Below are 21,789 nucleotides of genomic sequence, written 5' to 3'. Positions count from 1 at the left end.
TTCATGTTCAAAAGTAGCAATTATGAAGATTTGGGGGACCACAAAACAATAAGATCAAATACCCCTTGTCTTTAAAGGATTCAAAGACAAAATTTTACTGAGCCTCACAATGAAAAATGTGACATTTTACATCTTAGTAAAAAAAAAAAAGGTGTCAAGGTTCTTATTCCAAATTTAAGATAAACCAAGAAGAAAAATATAACAATGTATTTTTCCTTTATTCTTATATTCAAATTTAAAATATCTCTAGTAGTATAAATGTTTATGTTGTACTAAAGGCTTATGTCCTCATATGCTACAAATAAAGTTTGATTCTATATCTCAAACTTTTAAAAAATTTCTTAACCCTCTTTGTTCTACTTTCTATCTAATCACAGTAAGTACTTGATTTTTGACTATAGCTTTTTTTCATAAGTAGGCCAGTTTTTGTTTGTTTGTTTTGTTTTGTTTGACAATTTATTGGGTCAAAGCTCTGCAAATAAAAGAAATAATCTCTCCTCTGTGACACCAGATAGGTTTTGGAAGATAGCGTTTTGAATGGAGTGATGTGTTTCTCTTAGGTAATTTCAAGGGTGAAATAGTGATAGTATCTCTGGTGTTGAGAGCGCAGACTAGAACTAGGAACCTACCTTTCCCTTTCATTACCTCCTTCCATGTCATTCCCACCTCAAGACACTATCACTTGGGAGACAAAAAGTAATGGGAAAATAGTTGAAATCTGAGGGTTCTAGTGCTTGGTGCACTTTCTCAAAGACTACAAAATTTAAAATGGGAACTATAGCCCTGGCCGCTGTGCTTCCGGTGGTTGGAGCATTGAGCCACAGATGAAACGGTATGAGGTTAGATTCCCGACTGTGGTACGTGCACAGGGCAACAAATCAATGTTTCCATCTCTCTCTCTCTCTCTCTCTCTCTCTCTCAGCGATGACGTGGGTATGAGGGGACTAAGTGGTAATGGAAAAAATACAAATAAAAATCAATTGTTAAAAAAATAGAAGCAATGAGAAAATGCCCTCTGGTGAAGATTTTTAAAAAAAGGGAAACTAAAAAGGAGTAATACATGGGAAAGACTATTAAAGAAATAATTAAAATAGAGTGATGGAAGGGGTAGAAGTTGTACAATTAAATATTCAGACATTGTAAGTGACAATTATATTAGTATGGAACAATGCGAGAATATATAATAGAATAGGAAACAGAAACAGAATTTTATCAAAAGATGTTAAAACAAGGTAATAGTTTGATTACACATTATTAGGGAAAAGTAGAAATATTTTTCAGCCCTGAGACATTTGCTTAACATTGGTGGTGGGGGCAGTAAATTCCTGTTTTTATTTTAAAGACACTTAAGAGTATTGTGTTTAACATTGTAAAATACAAAGTAGAAAATGTATGCGAATATCTCAAAATGAGGAAAGAACGACCCATTACAGATAAAGCAAAAGGTAAAGCCAGAATTGCTCTATTCCACTCCATAAAAATTTAAAACCAATATGCCAGACGATATAAATAGAAAATATACAAGCTGGAAAATTGGAGAGAATGAGTATTTGACAAAAATTTAATATTCTGAGTATATATAGAGCTCTTAAAAGTTTAGAAAAGCCAAGACATTTTCCAAATTTCAGTTTTGATTAATTCTATACAGAAAGTCACTTCATTCGGATACCTTGATGTTCGTTACACAAATAATTTAACTTGGAAGAACATCAGGAAATCACCATACTCAGAGCTAAACTTTCTATGGATGCTTTTCAGGAGTTGAGAGGAGGAGAATTTTTTTTTAATGGCCCCTATGTTTAGTTATATGCCTTCCTTACACATTTTCCAGACTAATAGTAATTAAGACTTGGTTATATTGAGCAGAAACTTGGAAACTAAGCATCTCATAGGTGTAAGAGTGCATATTCAAGTTTTTTATTGCTAGAAAGAATCTTGGTAAACGCTCTCTAGAATGTTCCCTCAGAAACTACTGATTGTTAGACTCAAACTTCCCCCAAAAGATGTTGCTTCCATGCTAGTTCAATGTGCCATTCAGACTACTTTGATCCCTGGAATAGCCAAACTCCTGGTGTAGGTTATTCAGTGTCGAACTCCCAGCCACCTCCTCTCTCTCGGCTATGGATTTGGCTGTGGCAAACAGTATTTGTAAAGGAACATTAGAATTTGTTTTTTATCTTTCTTCGGATCCTTTCAAATGTCCCCCATAATTAAGCCAGGCTAGCACCTAGCAGAGTCCACCTGTACATTTGTGTTCCTTCTGTATTCCCAGCATTTCTCTTTGGTTTGAAGCCATCGGTCAGCAGTGAGGGCACTTGACAAAGCAGTTCTATGAAATTCATCATTGTGTCAACTGTGAGAATGTTGATTACATTACACAATGGCCTCTTTATGTGACTCTCAAGGGTAATTTCATTCTGGACTTTGTATTGGCATATTTGTCTTTCTCCTGAACAGTTCATTTGCTACTATCTTATGGACACTGTGAGTTGGCTTTTCACATTTGCTGATAAAAAGCTAAAGCTAATGTTTTGCTCCATCCCAGAGAACAGGACACTTTGGTCTTCATTATCTACATTAGCCTCATTCTTGTCCCATTTTACCCTTTCATCTCTTTCACATGATGTTACCTGGCTATATTTTGACTAGCCCTGTAAGCTGTCTTACTTCCATTTTTGGAACAAGGCAGCGTGGTACTCATAAGTGTTTCTTCAGACCACACCAGCTAGGACGAGCAATAGAGGCACCTCCAGAGCAGCTCATAAAATGTCCCAGTAGCCAGTGTTCATAGTTCTCCACAACTGTTCGTGAAAACGAGGCTGAGAGTTCCCCTCCTGTCCCCACAGTGTCTCCTTCTTTCTTCTGGCCAATGCTGCCCCTACTTGCTTTGTTGTTGTTGTTGTTGTTGTTATTGTTGTTTATTTTTTAAGATTACCAAAGATTCTAGTGATATCTGCTGGTTCCTCCCCTAACTGCCAATTTTGTTTCCATCTTGGAGCTTACTGTTCAGGGGACCAGATGCCAGGCCACCGCCTCAAGATGTCAGTACCCATTTGCCCTCAGGACAGGGCAGTGGCCTCTCACGCGGACGTGTGCTGCTTATTGCCACGTCATCATGCTGTCGCTCTGAGCGCGCCTGGCCTGGGTCCGTGGCTCCGCTTTGGTCCATGAATCAGGTGTGAACTCCCGTGAGAACGTAGTGTCCGCGGCCCCCTTTTTCCTAGAGGATGCTGGAGGATTCAGGAGAATTCCTCTATTTCTGGCTGCTTTAGTTTCCCTAGCCCTTCAGGCAGAAACTGATATAATGGTACCTAGAAGGAGAATAAGGGCTGCCCCTTGATCGACCTGCACCCCCACCCTTACACACAGAAGCCTTGAGAACAAGCAGCAAAGTTACCTTTAGGTGCTTCTAACCCATGAATTCCCAGTCTGGGACCTATGGCAGTGAGCAGGGGCTTGGCAGAGGAGATCCTTTGGCAAGAAGGGACAGGGAACTGGGAGGCGGCTTTCAGTGGCCCACTCAAGATGGAAGATTACACTCCGCTCCTTTCCCTCTTTTCTATGTACCCTAAAAGAAGGCAGTGTTAAGGGGGCCTCTTCAATGCAAAGTCCTCTCGGGAGATATTTATGCTTTGGGAAAGTCATGCATAGCTAAGGAATTCTTTGAAGGAAAGTAATTTTTTTGGTGGTTGAATCAATAAGAGAATCAAGCCATGATTAGTTATTTTCAGTTTTCAATTTCTCTCCTAATAAAATGCCAGTTTATTTTCTTTATCCATATGTAATTTAAAGCTGGCCTTTTTCTTGGTAATCTGTAAGTGTACTTTGTATAGGAGGGATGATGACCCTTTGTCTAATTTTGCAAATACTGCCCCAGTTGCCACTTGCCTTCTATTTTGACTGACTGTACTCTTTTACGTGGAAATGTTCAAGCTTCGAATTCATCAGCCATTTGATTGTTCTCTTTCCCTCCAACCACGCTGCATCTGTGGCACCAGTGAAAGGAGAGCGGCAAGGCTAGAAACGTGGGTAAGAGGAGCTTCTGCCTGCACGAAACAGAACGTTTCGGCCTGACTGGTGAGGGCCCCAGAGCACAGCTGACCCGTTCAGAGGGACCTGCAGAGGGGAATGGCTTGGTTGTGGATCCCGCACCGTGCCTCTGTTTGGCTGGGAGCAGCCCAGGGGGCTGACACCTGAGCCAGGACCAGGAGGTCAAGGCAAACCTTCCTTACGTGGGTTCTCCTGAAGGGACGTGTGAATGGAACATCTCCATAGCCATCACTGTTCACCCCTGGTGTTGTACACAAATCACGTCCACACATTTTTCAGAGAACTTGTCCTACATGATTTCCATGGGCCACTTTCTTCTGGAAGCCCTAGACTTCCAGACAAAAGAGAGGTTTCTAGACAAACTACAGTCCCTATCTCTGCAGTTAGCTCCATTACTTTGGGCCACAACTGGTGCTCAGCTCTCCCTCCTCTACTATGAACTCCACACCCACTTTGCCCATAGCTCTGCAGGCTCACCTGCAGCTGGAATCCAAATTCTCCTTCCAAAGGGGTCTGAACTCTTGTTAATCATGCTCTTTTCCAGCTGGGGTCGATGCACATGTTCATTCACAGTTACTGGAGGACAAGTGAGCATCAGGCAAAACTGAAGTGCGTCAGCTCAGTTCCACACACATTCTTCCCACCTGCCATTGTATAAAAGCAGCCCTGCCTCCCACTGCTGAGCAGGATCACTTTCTGCTTCCCAAAGGGGAGAGCTGGTCCTCACAGGGGGCTCTCTGAGGGGAGACCTGAGCTGCAACCTCCCTGCCACCACACAGAATAATGAGGGAAGTATTTGTACTCAGTTATGAAAAAGAAACACAAAAATTTATGGTTGAATTCATGTGCTACATCAAAGGATCAGAAGAAAAAACAGGAAATAAAGTTTTATGAGAGTTGATAATATAATAAACAGGATTTTAAGCAAGGAAAGGAGGGAAAAAATGCAACTTAGTTTTTATCTAATCTCTGATACAGAAAGAACAGCTTGTTTAAACACACATTTTAAAAAAGAAAGCAAAATGCACACAATTGTAATACTCTTATTTTTTTAATATTCTCTTAATCAAAAGAAATGCCATAAATTAGAAGGCAAACTGAAAAAAAATTTTAAAAACTAATAAACCTATTTTTAATGTTCCTATATAAAAATTCATATTCTTAAAAAATCAAGAATTTTCTCCAACTGACAGCTGGTTTATAGTTTATGGTTCCATATAGCACATAACTTCATTCCATTACTTTGGGCTATATTACCTAAATAATTTAACTCAGAGGATACATTAGGAAGCAACATCGCTCTAAGCTGGTCATTCTATATGAGCTTTATTGAGTTATTTCTTTTCTTAACATGCCACAGTGGGCTTTTGGTTCCACCTTCCTTAAACGTTTTGTGGAATAAAGTGACTGAGTCTGTGCTATATGGAGCAGAAATCTGGGCCATCGATGGCCCATCTGTCTGTGATTAAGACCGAATTCCAAGTGTCTTCCTGAGGAGCCTCTTGGCCAGGTCCCTTCTATCCCCACAGCTCCCCGCGGTGTGGCAGGCAGCATGAGGGGCCTCTGGTTCCCATACGCCGAGAAAACATTCCCCTAACTGCAGGTCCCCTGCCAGTTAATGTTTAAATATGCACATCCGATGAACCAAACAGAAGAGCCGGACGGCACGTATCACCGGAGCTGTTGCACGCTCCCGTGTTTGTTCGGCCAACGCTCATATTTAGTGTTACTACTTCCATCCTATTTGATATTTTCTTTATGACCACTTATTGTGGAGATTGACTTTCCCCTTTTCTAACACGTTGCAATCATCCAGGATTTATTTCTTTTCTACCGATTCAAATCCTTTATACCCTGCTTCTACCATTCCAGTGGTTATCTTTCATTCCTCCCTCAGAGTTCTAATATTATCGGAGATAGGACATGTAAAAGGAACAGGCATATTATTGGAACAAAAATTAAAATTGCCCATCACTTCCCGCATGAAGCATGTGTACAAATCATTTTTGGCAAGGTACTAGCCTTGTAAATACCACTGGAGTTATAAGGGGAGATAGAAAGAAGACACCAGAGGGCTAGTAAGCCTCCCCACATTCTGCTCATCTTTAAAATACCAGGGGAGATATGTGGAGATAGAAATAGGAATGTATACTGGCGCCAGTCCGTGTCCTGTAGGCTCCTCTTTCAAGGTCAGCTTCCTTCATTATTTCTTCTAATGTATTTCTTTTAGAATAGGGAACATAATTAGATGACTCAAAAAACAAAAATTATTAAAGGCTGATAGTGAAAAGTTTTATTTTCCTCCGCAGTCCCTCATCTGCTTAATTCTTATGATTACTACTCCCCTAATACATGTAGCTTTTTATGTATTCTTACAAAGTTCCTTTATACTGTGCAAGGAAATAAGAATATATGTTCTTACTTCACCTCTATTAACATACACCATGTTATCCAGGTGTGTGTGTGTGTGTGTGTGTGTGTGTATCTTAGCGATATTCCTTGGAGATCTTTCCCTATCAGTGTATAGTTTTCCCATTCTTTGTTACCATTGCATAGTGTTATATGGCACGAGTGTCACATCATCAATGCACCATTCTCTTATTGGTTCCTGTATTGGTTCCATCATTTCCTTATTAATAAAGAAATCCACCATTCCTTTATTAATTAGTTCCAACCAATTACTATTACAAATAACACTATAGTGAATAGCCTTATTGATATGTCATTTTTCCACCAATATGAGTATATGCATGAGTTCCCAGATGTAGGACTACTAGGTCATAGGGTATATGTGTTTTTAATTTTGATATTTACAGCAAGAGTGTCCTCCTTAGGGACTCTAGCAATTTCTACTCCCAACCAGCAACACACTAACGCATGTGCATTGCTACAGGCCCCAAGCCCAACATGTGTTACGAGTTTGCTTCTTGTCATACACTTCAAAGGAATTAATATTTTTATTTCTGTGAACAGCTTGCTTATACTGCTTCTCCATTTATCTATTGTTGGCTTTTTTCTTATCAACTTAGAGGAATTCTTTACATGTTTGGGAGATTAGCCCTTTGTGTGTGATGTGAGATACACAAATAGTTTTACTTGGCCTGTCTTTTGCTTTGCTTATGGTGCTTTTGCTTTGTAGAAGTTTGTGTGTGTGTGTGTGTTTTCAATATACAGGGTGGGGCAAAAGTAGGTTTACAGTTGTGACTATGCAAAACACAGTTTATTCTTGTATTATTATTTATTATTGTATCCTTTTTCACACACACAACTGTAAACCTATTTTTGCTTCACCCTGTATAGAGAATATTTTGTCAACCTCTTCTTTTATGACTTGTGGATTTTGAATAGTTTTTGAGTAGTTAAAAATTTTTCCACTCCAAAGTGATAAAGGAAATTCACTTGTATTTTTTTTTCTGTATCTCATGGTGTGGAATAGGGAGCCAACTTAATTTTATTTCAGACTTCCTACTTGCCAACGCTATTTATTAAATAGCCCATGTCTTCTGACATTTACTTTAGATGCTACTAAATTCACTTATGATTGTAGGGCAATTTTTGTGCTTTTACTCTGCATCACTAGCTATTCCTGCAACAGCCCCACACAGTTTTCATTACAGAGGCTTTGTAATATGTTACAGATGCCCCTCCACTTCTGATGGGGTTATGTCTGGATAGATTGAAAATATTGTAAGTCAAAAATGCATTTAATACACCTAACCTGCTGAACCTCATAGTTTAGTCTCATCTGCCTCTTTAGTTCCACAGTTCCATGGGTTGAGAGGAATCAGACTTCAAAACTGCACCTAACAGATTATATCCAGGAGTCTCCAGTCAGCATCTGATTTAAATAATGTTGGTAATGAGATGGTGGACTTTCGGCTGATAAGGTGATGAAATTTAGATTTAGATGATGAGAATGGTTTACTTTGAATAGATGCCATATCAGAGTGGAACTCTTGAGGACATTGGGAAAAAAGCAAATGTTTGGGAAAAACATAAATCTTTGGGGCAAGAGATAGGCAGAATTCTAAGGCAGCTTCCAATATTCACACCTGTGGAGTAATTATCCTCTGTATCACCGCTATTCTCAATGAGTACAGGAGAGGCTGATAGATATGGTACAATTAGGTCACTAATCAGTTGATTTTGATTTAAAGAGATTGTCCTGCAAAAGCCTAACCTAATCCAGTGAGCACTTAAAAGAGCAGCTGAGTTCTTTTAAATCAAATTGTCCATTTAACGTTTTCAGACTATGATCAACTGTGGGTGACTGAAACCACAAAAAGTGAAACCGCAGAAAAGAGGAACTACTGTACCATGTTGTGAACAACTGTGTAGGAGGCCACATGACAAGGATCTGAGAGCAACCTGTAGGAGCTGATATTGTCCTCAATCCATAGCCACTAAGAGTGGGCACTTCAGTGCTACACCTGCAAGGAATTGAATTCTTCCAAAAATCAGTGAGCTTGGAAGAGCATCCTGAGTCTCAAATGAAATCATAGCCCAGCCCAACACCTTGATGTCAGCCTAGTGAAACCCTGAGCAGAGGACTCTGCAAATCCATACCAAGATTCCTAACCCATGGAATCTGTAATATAATTCATTTGTATTGTTCTAGGCTGCTAAGTGTGTGATAATTTCTGTTCAGGGAAAACAAATCAATGATTACGGTGTCTCCAAAGCTTCCCTCTTTAAAAAAAAGAAAGAAAGAAAGAAAGAAAGAAAAGGCATCAACTGTATTTATCAAGTCCCTGTCCCATTATTTCATGTTGAGTTGTGGGCCTAGGGCAGTTTATTTGGTTTTAGTACATGTCTCCATATCAAGAGGAGCCACATCCAAGGAGAAGCATCTGAACCAGGTATAGATAATAAAATTCTGTACTTTGTAAGCTGTTGCCATGTTTGGATGAGAATTTGAAGTCCTGTAAAGATTTTAGTGTATTTTGCATGTGGAAGGAACATAAATAATCAGGTCCAGTGTGCAGACCATGGTAGACTGATTGCATCAATGGTCTCAGTTAGTAACTGCCCCCTATTCACAGTCTACCCTGTGATCTTATATTCTTCTACCACTCTGATTTAGGGCTCAGCCAGTTTATTTACTTTGACCAATGGGGTGTTAGAAAATGCATCACAAAGAGTGGCTTGAAAGAAGATGCACATTTTCTGCTAATCCTTTGTATGATGGAGTTACTCTTGTCTGTGTTTCTGCCGTGCTATGAGACCATGTCCACGCCAGCCTAATTAAATGAAATAGATAGATTTGGAAGAAAGCAAGGTTGCCCACCATCCCTACTGAAGCCTACCTAGATCAGCCAGTAGTTAGCCAGCTCCATCCAGGACACATGAGGAAATATAAATTAGATTAGAAGAAACTTTCAATCAAACTTACCCTAAATGGTTGACATACAGTGACCTAAAAAAAAGCTTATTATTTTGGGGGCGGTTTGTTACACAGCAGAACTGTAGCAGTAAATGACCCATCAAAAAAAAATAAGATACACAATATAATCTAGTTGAAGGATGTCTCTCCCATCCCATTTTTTTTATTTAGGCACTTAACATTTCTCATAAAATAGATTTTATAGGCTTCTGAGTCACTCTAATGCAGAGTTGGTGGACATGATAGTTCTGAGCTCTTTTAAATAAGACCTTAAGTGTCTAATCCATGATTACCACCTATCAAGATGTGGCATTAATGTACACTGCTATGTCTCACTAGGAATTCCATGAAGGGTCAATAAAGAATTCTTCTGCTCAGTGACTCCGACTACTTGGCTTGGCCTAGGAGCACATGGTCTCAAATTCAGATCATAAAACACAAAAATGAAGCAATTTTAATTATTCATTTCAATTTTCCAGTAATGTTCCTGCATGAGAAATCACCACAGATAAATTAGGTCAAAACTCTGGCTATTTACTTTTGAAATGTGTTTGCTCTCCTTTAGGTTTGTCTAAGATAGCCTTTTGTTACACATTCACCTAAAACAAGACCCCTGGACTTCATTATCTTTATGCGTGACAGAACCTTTGAACATTTTGCACTGATATAGATATTACCAACCATTTGTATACATACCTAGTTAAAATTTTACTAATACTATCTGTTGTAGCCAATAAAATTTGCTTCAGAGACTGACCACAAACTTCTATACACAAAAATTTGGCAGATGGCGTTGACATTTCTGAGATGACACATGTACCCTGCTCTCTACCCTAGTAAGAGCTGGCCTTTGTAACTAGAAAAAAAAAAAAAAGTTAAAAAATAAACTCTTGATTTTATCCTTGATATTTACTTTTCACTCAGCCTTCTCAAAATCAGTAAATGGATCAAAAATGTACCCAGGAACTAAGGCCAAAACTCTGGAAGTCAATGTGATTCCTTCTTTCCCCACATTTCTAATCTACTAGCAAATCCTATCAACTCTATGTACAAAGTATTTCTCAAAGACAAATACTTCTATCCATTTCTTATTCTCCGTTCTACTCTTGAACAATTACTTTTCTTTCCTCTGCATTAAATATTTGCCCTTTTAGCCATTCTGCATATTTTAAAGTTATGTTTTTAAGAATTTTGATTTTGAGCTGATTTCAGAGTTGTAAAAAGTTACTGTATTTTTCCTATGTAATTGCTAAAATATGTTTATCAAAGTAGGATCTCAAAGAAATATGTGCACCCCCATGTTCACTGCCCTGTAATTTATAATAGCTAAGAGGTAGAAACAACCCAATTGCACATCAATGGATGAATGGATAAAGAAAATGTGGTATAGATATGCAATGAAATACTGTGCCACCTTAAAAAAGAAGGAAATTCTGTCCCATGCTTCAATATAGATGAACCCCAGGGACATTACGTTAAATGAAGTAAATTGGAAAAATACTCCATTATCTTGCTTATATATGGGTTGCTAAAAAGTTGAATTAATTTATAAAAGCACAGAGTAGAATGGTGGTTGCCAAGGGGAACATTATAAGGAGATACTTTGAGACTATGTAAATATCCTTTTATACTATAGAGATGGAAGATGTATGCGTACATATATACATCTATATATTTTCTAGTTCTGTCCATTGGGAGGACTTAGAAGCAGTGACACCTTAGAATGTCTAGTGCCCAGATCTTGGTTTCCATATAATTATATATTTATGGTTCTTGTATTAAATAGTTATTTCTATGGTGCTTGCAAAATCATAATTTTTATAGTTTTATCACCTCTTCTACATTACTTGGTGTTCTACTATAAGAAAGCACTCATTCATTCATCAATATCAGTATAGATTCAGGGACTCTTATAATACATTATTTATAATATAGTACTATATTTATTTTGTTAACCAAATTGTCCCATATTTGGCAGTGTGAGCCTCTTCTAGCCAGCTCCTGAATTATTCTAATAAATTTCCATTAGCCTTTGAGCACTTTCTTACCTTTTGGCACAAAAAAATGTTCTCAGTTCATTTAGTACTTTCCCTCTCCCAGCCCTGAAATCATCCATTTCTCAAGGAGCCCTGGCTTCTAGAAACCAAGATTTGGCTGCTAGGCGTTGTGGATATTATTGCTTCTAGTTTCTCTCAGTGGCTAGAACTAGGAAATATGTAGACATATGTATGCACACACACATTTATCTTCTATCTATCTGTTCATTAGAAGCTACGGGTTTACGCCGATCCCCCTGACTGCATTCCAACATGGCGGAGCTCACTGGAGCCTTTCCCCTTTCCCGTTTGTAGCTCCCTTCTCCAAAGGTGACACGCGTGGCTTCCATCATCCACAAAATCTTTATTTCTTTGCACAGTCCTAATAGACAAATGAGTGTTTAGAATTATAGACCCATACCACAGTACAAAAACAAACAAACAAAAAATTTACTGGAGTACAATATTTGTCTACGATTCTGTTTTACTAAATTCAAACAAATAGTCAAAACACTATATTCCAATTGCATAAGTGAGTTCTGCCCCCTACCCCTTGAGTATGGCTAAGTTATCCATTTTTCATACAGCTGGGTTCATTTTTAACTTTTTTAATTTTTTAGTTACAGTTGACATTCAATATATATTAATTTTAGGTGTACAGCATACTGGTTAGACATTTATATAACTTTCAAAGTGTGAATTCATTTGTTCTTGTGTTTCATTTTGGGTGCTCCTATTACTGGGATATTTATTTATTTAGTTAATTAATTCTCATCCACTCATTTTGAGTGTGTAAAACATTAATACATTTATAAAGGTTAGAATCATACCAAAAACACTCAGAGAAGATTCATTCCTCTGCTCCCATCCCTCACCCCAGCTGTTGTTCAGGAAGTATCTCAGTCAGCCAGGAAGATCATTAATTTGTCTTTAATTGTTTTCATCAAATGCCCCAAGGTTTTCCTTACTGGGTGAGCTCTGAGTCAGGTAAATAAAGTGGTCATCCAGAGAACCACTAGACTGGTACAATAATGGCAATTGCCTTGGAAAGAGGTTTTAAAGGAGCTCTAACCTTTCCATCCCTTTTGCTGGTAGCCGCCAGATCGCTGGTTTGCATGATGATTGATTGCAGGCTGTTTTCAGAGTGACCTGGAGCTGGAGAGGGGAGGATGAGAATAGGGCAGGTGAGAATGCCAGGAAGCTTGCTGTTGTTCCCAAGATTCAACTGTTTTATGTGTGTAAACTCTCCCCAGATGCTATAAGCATTTGGTTAACTCCCAGAGTTTGGAAAATGTTAATTTTGATCTTTTTTTTTTGCCAGTTTTCTCATTTATGGAGGACAGAATTTTCAGCAGTTCTCACTTCACCATTTTGCTGACCCATAGTGATTTAAAACAAATAAAAATAAAAATAAATGTAGATGGGGTCAAGTTAATTTTCTACTTCAGATGCTTAATTTCCAAATGCTCATAACATGCAAACTCCTTGATAAAGGTCTATAAGACAAAAAGGATTCTGAATCTTTTTTTTAAAGAAAAACTTGAAGCTATTGGTTTGTTTGTTTGCATTTTCAATACAACTTAATTTTTAATTGTTATTTTTATTGAGATATATTTGACATATACCACTGTGGAAGTGTAAGGTGTACATTCTGTTGGTTTGATACATAAACACGTGAATGATCTTTTACTCCATTTCCCTCTCGCTCAAAATGCTCCAACATCACAGAGCCCCTTCACACTGTTGAGACTGAAGGGTTGGAAAACCTAGTTCTACTACCTTGAGTGCAAAAAAGAACTGGTTTCTGACCATTCAGTTGGTTCCCCTCTTTTGTGCTCTGTTGGCCCTGATTCAAGTCCATCAGGAAAAAGCACATTCCTCTCTTCGGAGCCTCAGTAAAACTGACTTACATCCCACAGGCCTGCAGGGTCTGAGGTTTGACCTGGGTCGAGAGGGATTCTGTGTTCCGACGCGCCAGCCCTGAGATCTGGCGATGGGTAAGGCGCCAGCTGAAGTGGAGGCACCTGGATTGAAAGTATGTCAGGGGACAGTTGCCTAGGGAAAATATGGAAAGTTGCCAAAGAAAGATAAATAGATGCTGGACCGAAATTACAATCACCGCTTCTTTCCATTGCTTTTGGGCCCCCCATTTATGCTCTTTCATCTGACAGGGTTGTTAGGCATGACTGGCTCGTGATCATTGCTCCAATTTTATCTTAAATGTTTTCTCTTAAAACAGACCGATTTTGATCATTTAGTAAGTAGCCGCTTTCTCCACTCTCGATTACAACACTTCTTTAACCTTCCTAGCCTTTAGTAACTGACATGAGATTGATTTCCTGAACAAATATTTATTTAGCACAAAATTGTGCCAGACAGTACACTAGACCTTGTTTATTCTTTCATATCACATTATGTCTGTTTTATTTCCCAAGCATAATTCAAAGCCCGGAACATAGTAAGTCCTAAATATTCACAAATGAATGAATGGAATGGCCTTGATACTTACTTGTTTTGTCCAGTCCACATGTTCATAAGATAGTTCAATAAGATATTTTGCTGTGTTTTGGGGGAGAAAAGAGGAATATATTATTCTGTTAAGACAAGTCCATCTCAGTTTTTTATCATTGTTTGATCCCTTAATTTTTTGGGGGCACACACATGTACTCCAATTTAGGTGGTAAAAAGAAGCTTATTTTATAAAATCGCATAAAAATTAAACATAGTATTTATAAAATTAGTAGTATAAGTCCACGATACATTACTGGAAACTCTGGGGACCAGGTCTATTTTAGTATTCAATTGTATTCAGAGTTTATAAATGTAATGAATGTTAGTTATGTTCCTTATATTATATAACATATTTGGTAGGACAAGTGCAATACCTGGTAACAAAATGTTAAAAGTTCCATGGCAAAACATTATACCAAGAAGGATTAAGAAAGACAAAACAAGCATCCTCATTTTTGTTTAGGTCAGGTTCTATCATTAATGGATTTTTTATGATCTTATAAAAAAATGAAGATCTTTGGATGTGGGAATTGCAGATAAGGGATTGTGACTTGTAATCATATATACTTTTCTACAAGAATTCAATGCACTATTTTCCAAAAATTAGCTTACCTACCTTGGTTATTACTGGGTTGGTCAAAAAGTTTGTTTAGTTTTTTTCCATAAAAGACACATTTTTCATTTTCACCAATAACTGTATTGATCTGGGTGTTTTGAGTATGTTGGCCATCTCCCCTATTGGCTTCTAGTGGGTAGAGGTTTGGGGCGCTGCTAAATCCTTCCAATGCATAAGACAGTCCCAAAGTAAAGGATTATTTGGCCAAAACAGCAATAGTACAAGAAACTTCACAAACCACTTTTGACACGTTCGATCAGTCACAGCACCTTCTCCATACAGTGCACAAAAATCTTTTTGTTTCAGTTGTGTTTTTATCTTTCATGAAATAATAAAGCATAATATGCTGAAAATGTTGCATATTTTCATTCACCTTCAATATTAAAATGGCTGCACAAAAATTCACCAATTTTGATGTTTTTAAAGAAATTCACACTAACAGCTGTCACAATACAATTTAACAAAATTGTTACAAGTAAAGTTAAAGACAACTAAGCACTACTGGAGCCATCATATGGAAAAAGACAAATGAATTTTTTGGACAACCCAATGTATCTAGGCAGTTTCTTTGTTGTTGTTACTACTTTTATTTCCACTGAATTAAAAATTCTAATTCACATTTTAGGTCATTGGGAATGACAGAAATGCTCATTTACATAATTACATTTTTCATTGTTATATACAAGGTGGGGCAAAAGTATGTTTATGGTTGTAGGTGAGTTTATTCTTATATTATTATTTATACTTATTGTATCATTTTCCATACAGACAACTGTGAACCTACTTTTGCCCCACCCTGTACAGCTGTTAGTCCATAAGCACTTACCACGTGTTTTGTCCAGGCCACATGTTCATGTTTACACTATTTCCTCTTCCTGAGTACACAGGAGGATTACGTTTCACAGCATCCATAGCAATTATGTTTGGGGAACATGACATTACCAGACAATGGAGCATAGAAGAAAGTGACAGAAGACATTATGAAGCCCAGCTCTCCAAAACATTCCACATGACCCCTTGGCTCTCATTTTGTTTTCCATAGACACCTTGGATGTCGCATGTTCCAGATCAGATAGCACACAAGAGGAAGACTGGCCTAATTGTACTGAGCTATAAGTGACAAGTAAGTTGTCAACTGTGTCACGCCACTGTGAACTTGGGGGTTTATGCAGCACAGCAATGCAGCTCTCAAACAATTTTTACCAAAATGAAAAATCAACCCTCTCATGGTGTGAGTTTACAGTGAGAGAGCAAAAAAACTCATCAAGCAATTCTTCCTTATATATTAATCTCATGTATATTACAAGTTGACTTCCTCCCACTGCAAGGTGAAATGTCAACTAAGAAGGAGTAGTGATACAGTAATTGCTTTTTAACATTGTACGTCAATGATAACTATGCCAAATCCAGCCCTGTCCCTTTATCAAGAGCTTTTGCTAAGAGCTTATGCAGCTTCTTTTCTGAATTTCTCACCTCAAGTCTCCATAGCACCCCCAGCTTGTCGGCCCGGGGTTTCCTCCGGAGCACCAGGATCTTGCTCAACCTGCTCATAACCAAAGCCCACAGTGCAGGGGAGTTAATGCTCTTTTCTCCCGCCAGTGTGCATTTACAGATGTGAACTTGCTCAAAGAGAAGTCACAGCTTCTTAGGTCACAGCTTCTTAGGTCACTACACCTTGGAGGAAAACGTCATGAACTTTTCAGGGATACTTTAAATCTAGATCTGAGTTTTCTTGTATTCCAAAAAGTACAGAAAACCATTGCAGTTGGGTTTTTTTAGGGCAATGCCTTATTGTGGCCACCTGAAGAAAGGTATTCTAATTTACATTCACCATTGAGACCCCGAACTCACCATGTACTCATTTGTCCACTATGAGGATATTTAGTTGGGATGGAAACCCTCTGCATGTGGCAGGACCCTCCCACTCTTTTTTGACCCATAAAGTGAGGACCCTTAGAGTAGCAACAACCAATGGGAAACTATTTGGACTCCTATCAAAATATAAAGTCAGCCTTGGATGGTGTGGCTCACTGGACTGAGCTCTGGTCTGCAGACCAAAAGGTTGTCAGTTTGATTTCCAGTCAGGGCACATGCCTGGGTTGCAGGCCAGGTCCCCAGTTGGGGGGGTGTGGGAGGCAACCAATCGATGTATTTCTCACACATTGTTTCTCTTCCTCTCTTTCTCCCTCCATTTAAAAATAAGTAAATCTTAAAAAGAATATATAAAGTCAGAGGCAACATCGCTTTTTCAGAGGAAATTGCAGAGATTAAGACACTTGTCAAAGATTTGTGAGATGCCGGCCAATGACCCTTCTTATCCCATTTAATTCCTCACTAGGGTCAGAGGGAAAACTGATGCTAACTCCAAGTACATCTTCTAATCCCTGCAGTGGCCTTTTTCCTAGAACAGATGAATCAAGTTCCTGATCCCCGATCTGCAGTTCCTGATTTATGGATCGTGTATCACTTTACGCTCCTGCTCACTTGGACTACCAGATCGGTACCACTGGCCAGAGCAACAGTTCATGAATTCTCTGCGGCTGTGGTATACAACCCAGTCGTCTGGAGTCTTGGCGACCCATCCTTCCTCCTAGGACATGAACCTGACCCTATATGTTTACAACTTTAAGATAGATGGTCATCCCTGAAGAAGAGCAAGTAGCATTGTCCTAGTTGTCTTGGGAAGGAGTAAGAACAGAAGATAAACGTTTAGGAAATCCAATAACCTATATCCTCTGTTACGCCCCAGGAAGGAGTGAAGTGTGGTCAGGGTTTCCAATGTCAGGGATGAAGGGTTCCCTCTAGGCAGAGGACACCTAGCTACATACGATACTAACAGGGCATCTCTATGGATTTTGCAATCAGATTTAGGTAGCATTTGTGTGTCCTCTGGCCAATTAGCAGGCAATACAGAAGCCGCCCCAGAGTAGAGTAAGGAAAGGTTTTGTGGCTGGGCTGGCCTGCGTGTCGCAGCCCCATTGGATGGCCTGATGGCCACGTCGATCCAGGCTGCAGGAAGCAGACCGACGTAGTGTGAGGGAACTCTGCTAAGCACTGGAAACAGTGTTATCAAAGGGGATCCTGGGGTTTTTGGAGCTTATTCATGTCTCCATCACCAGGTAACTGTTCCCTTTTTGAGTAATAGTTCCTGGCTTGCTTCTAAAATGAGTATCTGATTATAGAGTCAGGTAATTATGGTGCCTCAGCTGCCCTTCACGAACTGGGCGTCATCAAATCTACAATCCGTAAAACCATGTTTACCCTACAAAATACTCCAAGAAGTGGTATGTAAAACAACAGGCTTTATAAGCTACAAGGATAAAAGTATTATTTAAATGTATTATTTAAAAAAAAGTATTATTTAAAAAAGTATTATTTAAATTATTTAAAAGAGACAAATGTATTTAAAAAGTAAATAAATAAAAAAAATAAAGAAAAAAAAGTATTATTTAAATGGGTTGCTCACTTAGCTCTGGCCAGTAGCTCACTTAGCTCTGGCCAGTAGCTCAGTTGCTTAGAGAATTGTCCCCATACGCCAAGCTTGTGGGTTTGATCCCTGGTCAGGGTACATACAGGAAACAACCAGGGAATGAATAATTGGAACAAGATAATGTTTCTCTCACTCCTTTTTTCTCTCACCTACTTCCTCTCTCTCTCTCAAATCAATTAAAAAAAATTCAATGGGTTGCTCACTTAGAATACAGAGCATGGACATTTTATATATTTATTGGAAATGCTTAATAAAATCTCATTGAATGAAGAATGACCACATGAACCTGTTCCTTAGCAACAAAAGCTTCCCACTATATAGGAGGCAATCGAACACTTCTTGAAGTAAATTTCACCAGACGTTAGGCTTCATTAATAATATTTATTTTAAAGATCACTTTTTATTGTAACAAATATATAGTCATCAATGTTTTACAAATTGTCAAAAATGCTTTAAGTACAAAAGAAATACATTAGTAAAATGAAAGTTATATTGTATTATTTGGTACATACTTAATACTGTCGACATGCACAACACACGCCAGAAAAGCTCATGCATTATTGGAAGAGAGAAGAAATAAGCTATAACGGCTATATTGTCGCATTACAAATTCATTGCTTCCGTCAGTTTTCTTTCTTCAGGGATACCATTTACCTGCAATGTGTAAGAACGAATACGGGCATGCGTCAGTCAGGGATGGTCACCTGAAGATTTTGAGTAAAACATATTATGACAAGGAGTGATTTTCTATCATCTTCACATAACTTAAAATATTTTCTCTGCATTTGGCTTAAATTTTTTGCAAAAGAAAAAAGTCTAAATTAGTCCTTTCCTGCTTGGGCCAAAGCTGCAATGTTCCATGTTTGTCAAAAGGCACGGCTTGAAAATTCCTCCCACAATAAACAAAAAGAATGTGGTTGACTGTGGGGTATATGACTGTACCTTTGAATGGTGGCTTTTTAGAAAATGTCACATGGGTCGGAAGTGCTGACAAAATGAGAAAACCAGGAGAGGCATCGATCCTAATGGCCTGGGCCTGGGCCAAGAGGGAGCACTATTGTCGGCCTCTAACTGCTCTGTTACGCCAGCTCGCGCTTACGTCCCAGGGCCAGGGCACCACGGCCGGCTCACTTCTTAAAGTTTGGATGATCATTTAAAAGAAAACAACTAAAGAAAGCAAACTTCAGAATATGCTCTCCCCTAACAAGCTCCATAGAGGCAGCTACAAATAAAATTACTTGGTATCCAAGAGAGACCTTGTGCTTAAATTACCTTCACAAAGAAAACTGTAGAGTGTTATTCACTACCGTCACCCCATTACATTTAATAAAAAAGACAAGAAAACTGTGACACTTAGCATAGTCCTCTGAGGTGCTTGGGAAAATCAAATTATTATTTCCTGATACTCATGCACAAATCTGTTGCCTCTTTGTGGTACTACAGTAACGAGGGTGGAGGGACAGAAGAGGTGCTGTACCCATGCATGTGCAGACAGAAGAGAACACCTTAGAAACGGAGAAACAAACTTTATTCTTTCATTCAGATGAATAGATGGAAATAAAGAAGGTAGCCTGCCCATTTAGCTCCTCTCTCCAGGAGACATGAGTCTATTTGATTTTACATTTATCTGAGGCAGAAACACAACAATTTGTCACACATATTTAAAATGCCAGTTGGTTTCTCTCTCTCTCTCTCTCTCTCTCTCTCTCTCAGCACTGAGATACCTTGAAGACTCACCAAAAACAAGATGAAGAAAGAAACCAACCATGAGAAAATAGTACACTTTAGTCAATAATATGCTCCAAATTACAGAAAAAATATAAGAAAAGAACAAGGTAATAGGCGATAGTGTTAACTAAAAAGGAGATCAAAGCTTTCTTGGCTCAAGCAAAATGGCTGTTCCCCAAAACCTGACTTAGAAAAAATAATTTTTAAAATAGCTTGAACAACCTAAAATCCCCTGAGGGAAATTCTTTGCCTCTTATCACATTTGCATAGGCATAAACTGGTCTTGTATTTGGAAATGCTGCCTATTACTAAAATGAAGCATGTCAATGAGTCTACTTGCTAAATATCTATATAACTATCTAGTAAATCTCCCTAATAGCATTCCCAATGGGGAAATAAATAAAATCTGGATTTTTTAAATATTCAAAAAGTATTTCTATTTTACTAGTCATTGTCTCCCTTCTACTAAGTCCTTGCCTGAAATAATTAGGAATCAGAGGAAAGACACCTCAGGGGAGACGGAAGTCTATGAGGTCAAAGAAGAAGTTTTAGCATTTCCATTGCAGACATATGCTTAAAATTTTTTTCCTCTTTAAAAAAAAAAAAAAAGCCACAACACAATTACATGTAGTGGGGATTCATTTATTTCTTCGCTCTTTATATAACATATTTATAGCAAAGTTTGTTCCTTCATTAATCTCCTGAATGCTTACATCAATATATTGAACAGTCTTGTTGAAACATGTTAGCATTTAATTAAAACAAGTAATCAAAATTATGGGGGAAAATTCTGATAAATGTTATTTTATAATTAAAATATGATGAACAACTTCATTATACTTGCCTCAAATCTTTGAAAAGTTGTCAAACGAAAATCTCCTTAAATTCCCGAAAGCAGTAATAGAGAGGATAATATTTGAATGAAAAATATTCAGTACATTTCTATATGTGCCTAAAGTTTTAAAGAGATGTACTTAATAGCTTCCTTACCACAATACCACTATTCATAGTCAGAATTCCACATCCAACTTACATTTTTAAAACTTCTCTTGCTTTTCCAAAAGAGCTAAAAAGGCATTACTGGTTGCCTGGCAATTAGAACTAAGAATCAACCACTAATTAGAAGACAATCATGAATAAGTTATCTACTCAGTACCGAGATGAATGAAATAATTGGCTGTGGAAATTTTTTAGGGACACTTGAAAGAAATAAACTTAAAGAAAGCAAGTCTTAGGGAAATAGAATAGTCCAGGGAGAAATGCCCACCATCTTGCTCTCCTTGGTCATGTTATAGCAGCTTTTAAAAGTGGCATTAGAACAGGCGAACCATTTCTCATTTATCCCCCTGAAGCCTCAGTGATTAGTCACAATAGTTTCCTTTTGTAAGAGTCAGTTTCAAGCTGCTCACTTACTGAGACAAATCCTGGATGCATCTAAGCTAAGAATCTTTCATACCAAGGGGAAGAATAGGCAGCTTTGCTGAAGGAAGGGGATTTTATTCAGTCTTCCTAATTAGACAGGACCTCCGTGGGTGTTTCTGCTCTAAGATCATTGACCCTGTGTTTATCACTTTGATGGCAATCAATGCAATAATCCATTATTCTCAAGTTCTAACTCTAAGATAATTGTTTTTGCCTTACTTGATAAAGCTAAAGCCTTATAAATTATACAGTACTATAATTGTCTTTTAATCTATTAACTTCATTCATAAACATCAACTTATTAGTACATCAATTTATTTAGTACTCACCCGTAGTCTGCTGTTGGGGAATCTGAGTCTGATGTGGCAAATTCCTAGAAATGATTAACATTTTTTTAGTAAAATTGTGTTTGCTTACATACATGTAAATGAAGAGCAGACACATTAGAATGAAAAACTTTATAGCTAGAAAGGACCCCCTAAATCATCTAATGCAGCATCCCCGCCCCCGCCATGAGTTTATAGATGAGGAAACTGAAGTCTGATGAAGATAA

General features: G+C 38.2%; 1 protein-coding gene across 5 annotated transcripts in view; it reads right to left on the bottom strand.

Moving 5' to 3' along the window:
* Positions 1 to 18,353: 18,353 nt before the first annotated feature.
* Positions 18,354 to 21,789, bottom strand: part of SGCE (sarcoglycan epsilon) — a 67,520-nt gene continuing 64,084 nt past the window's right edge. For 2 of the 5 annotated variants that reach the window (XM_054563950.1, XM_054563951.1), the window contains 3 exons: positions 21,566 to 21,609; positions 20,659 to 20,693; positions 18,354 to 18,740 (listed from right to left, as the gene is read on the bottom strand). In XM_054563950.1, the coding sequence (XP_054419925.1) occupies positions 18,690 to 18,740; positions 20,659 to 20,693; positions 21,566 to 21,609 (130 nt within the window). In that variant the 3' untranslated portion in view covers positions 18,354 to 18,689. Of the gene's footprint in view, positions 18,741 to 20,658; positions 20,694 to 21,554; positions 21,610 to 21,789 lie in introns of those variants that run through there. The other 3 variants (XM_054563954.1, XM_054563953.1, XM_054563952.1) reach the window with 2 other exon arrangements.

This window comes from Pteronotus mesoamericanus, unplaced genomic scaffold (assembly GCF_021234165.1).
Source record: "Pteronotus mesoamericanus isolate MK-2021 breed Mesoamerican mustached bat unplaced genomic scaffold, CSHL_Meso_final scaffold_85, whole genome shotgun sequence".
Lineage (NCBI taxonomy): Eukaryota > Metazoa > Chordata > Mammalia > Chiroptera > Mormoopidae > Pteronotus > Pteronotus mesoamericanus.
Note: the sequence above shows the minus strand (reverse complement) of the source record. Positions and strands in the feature narration are given on the sequence as shown.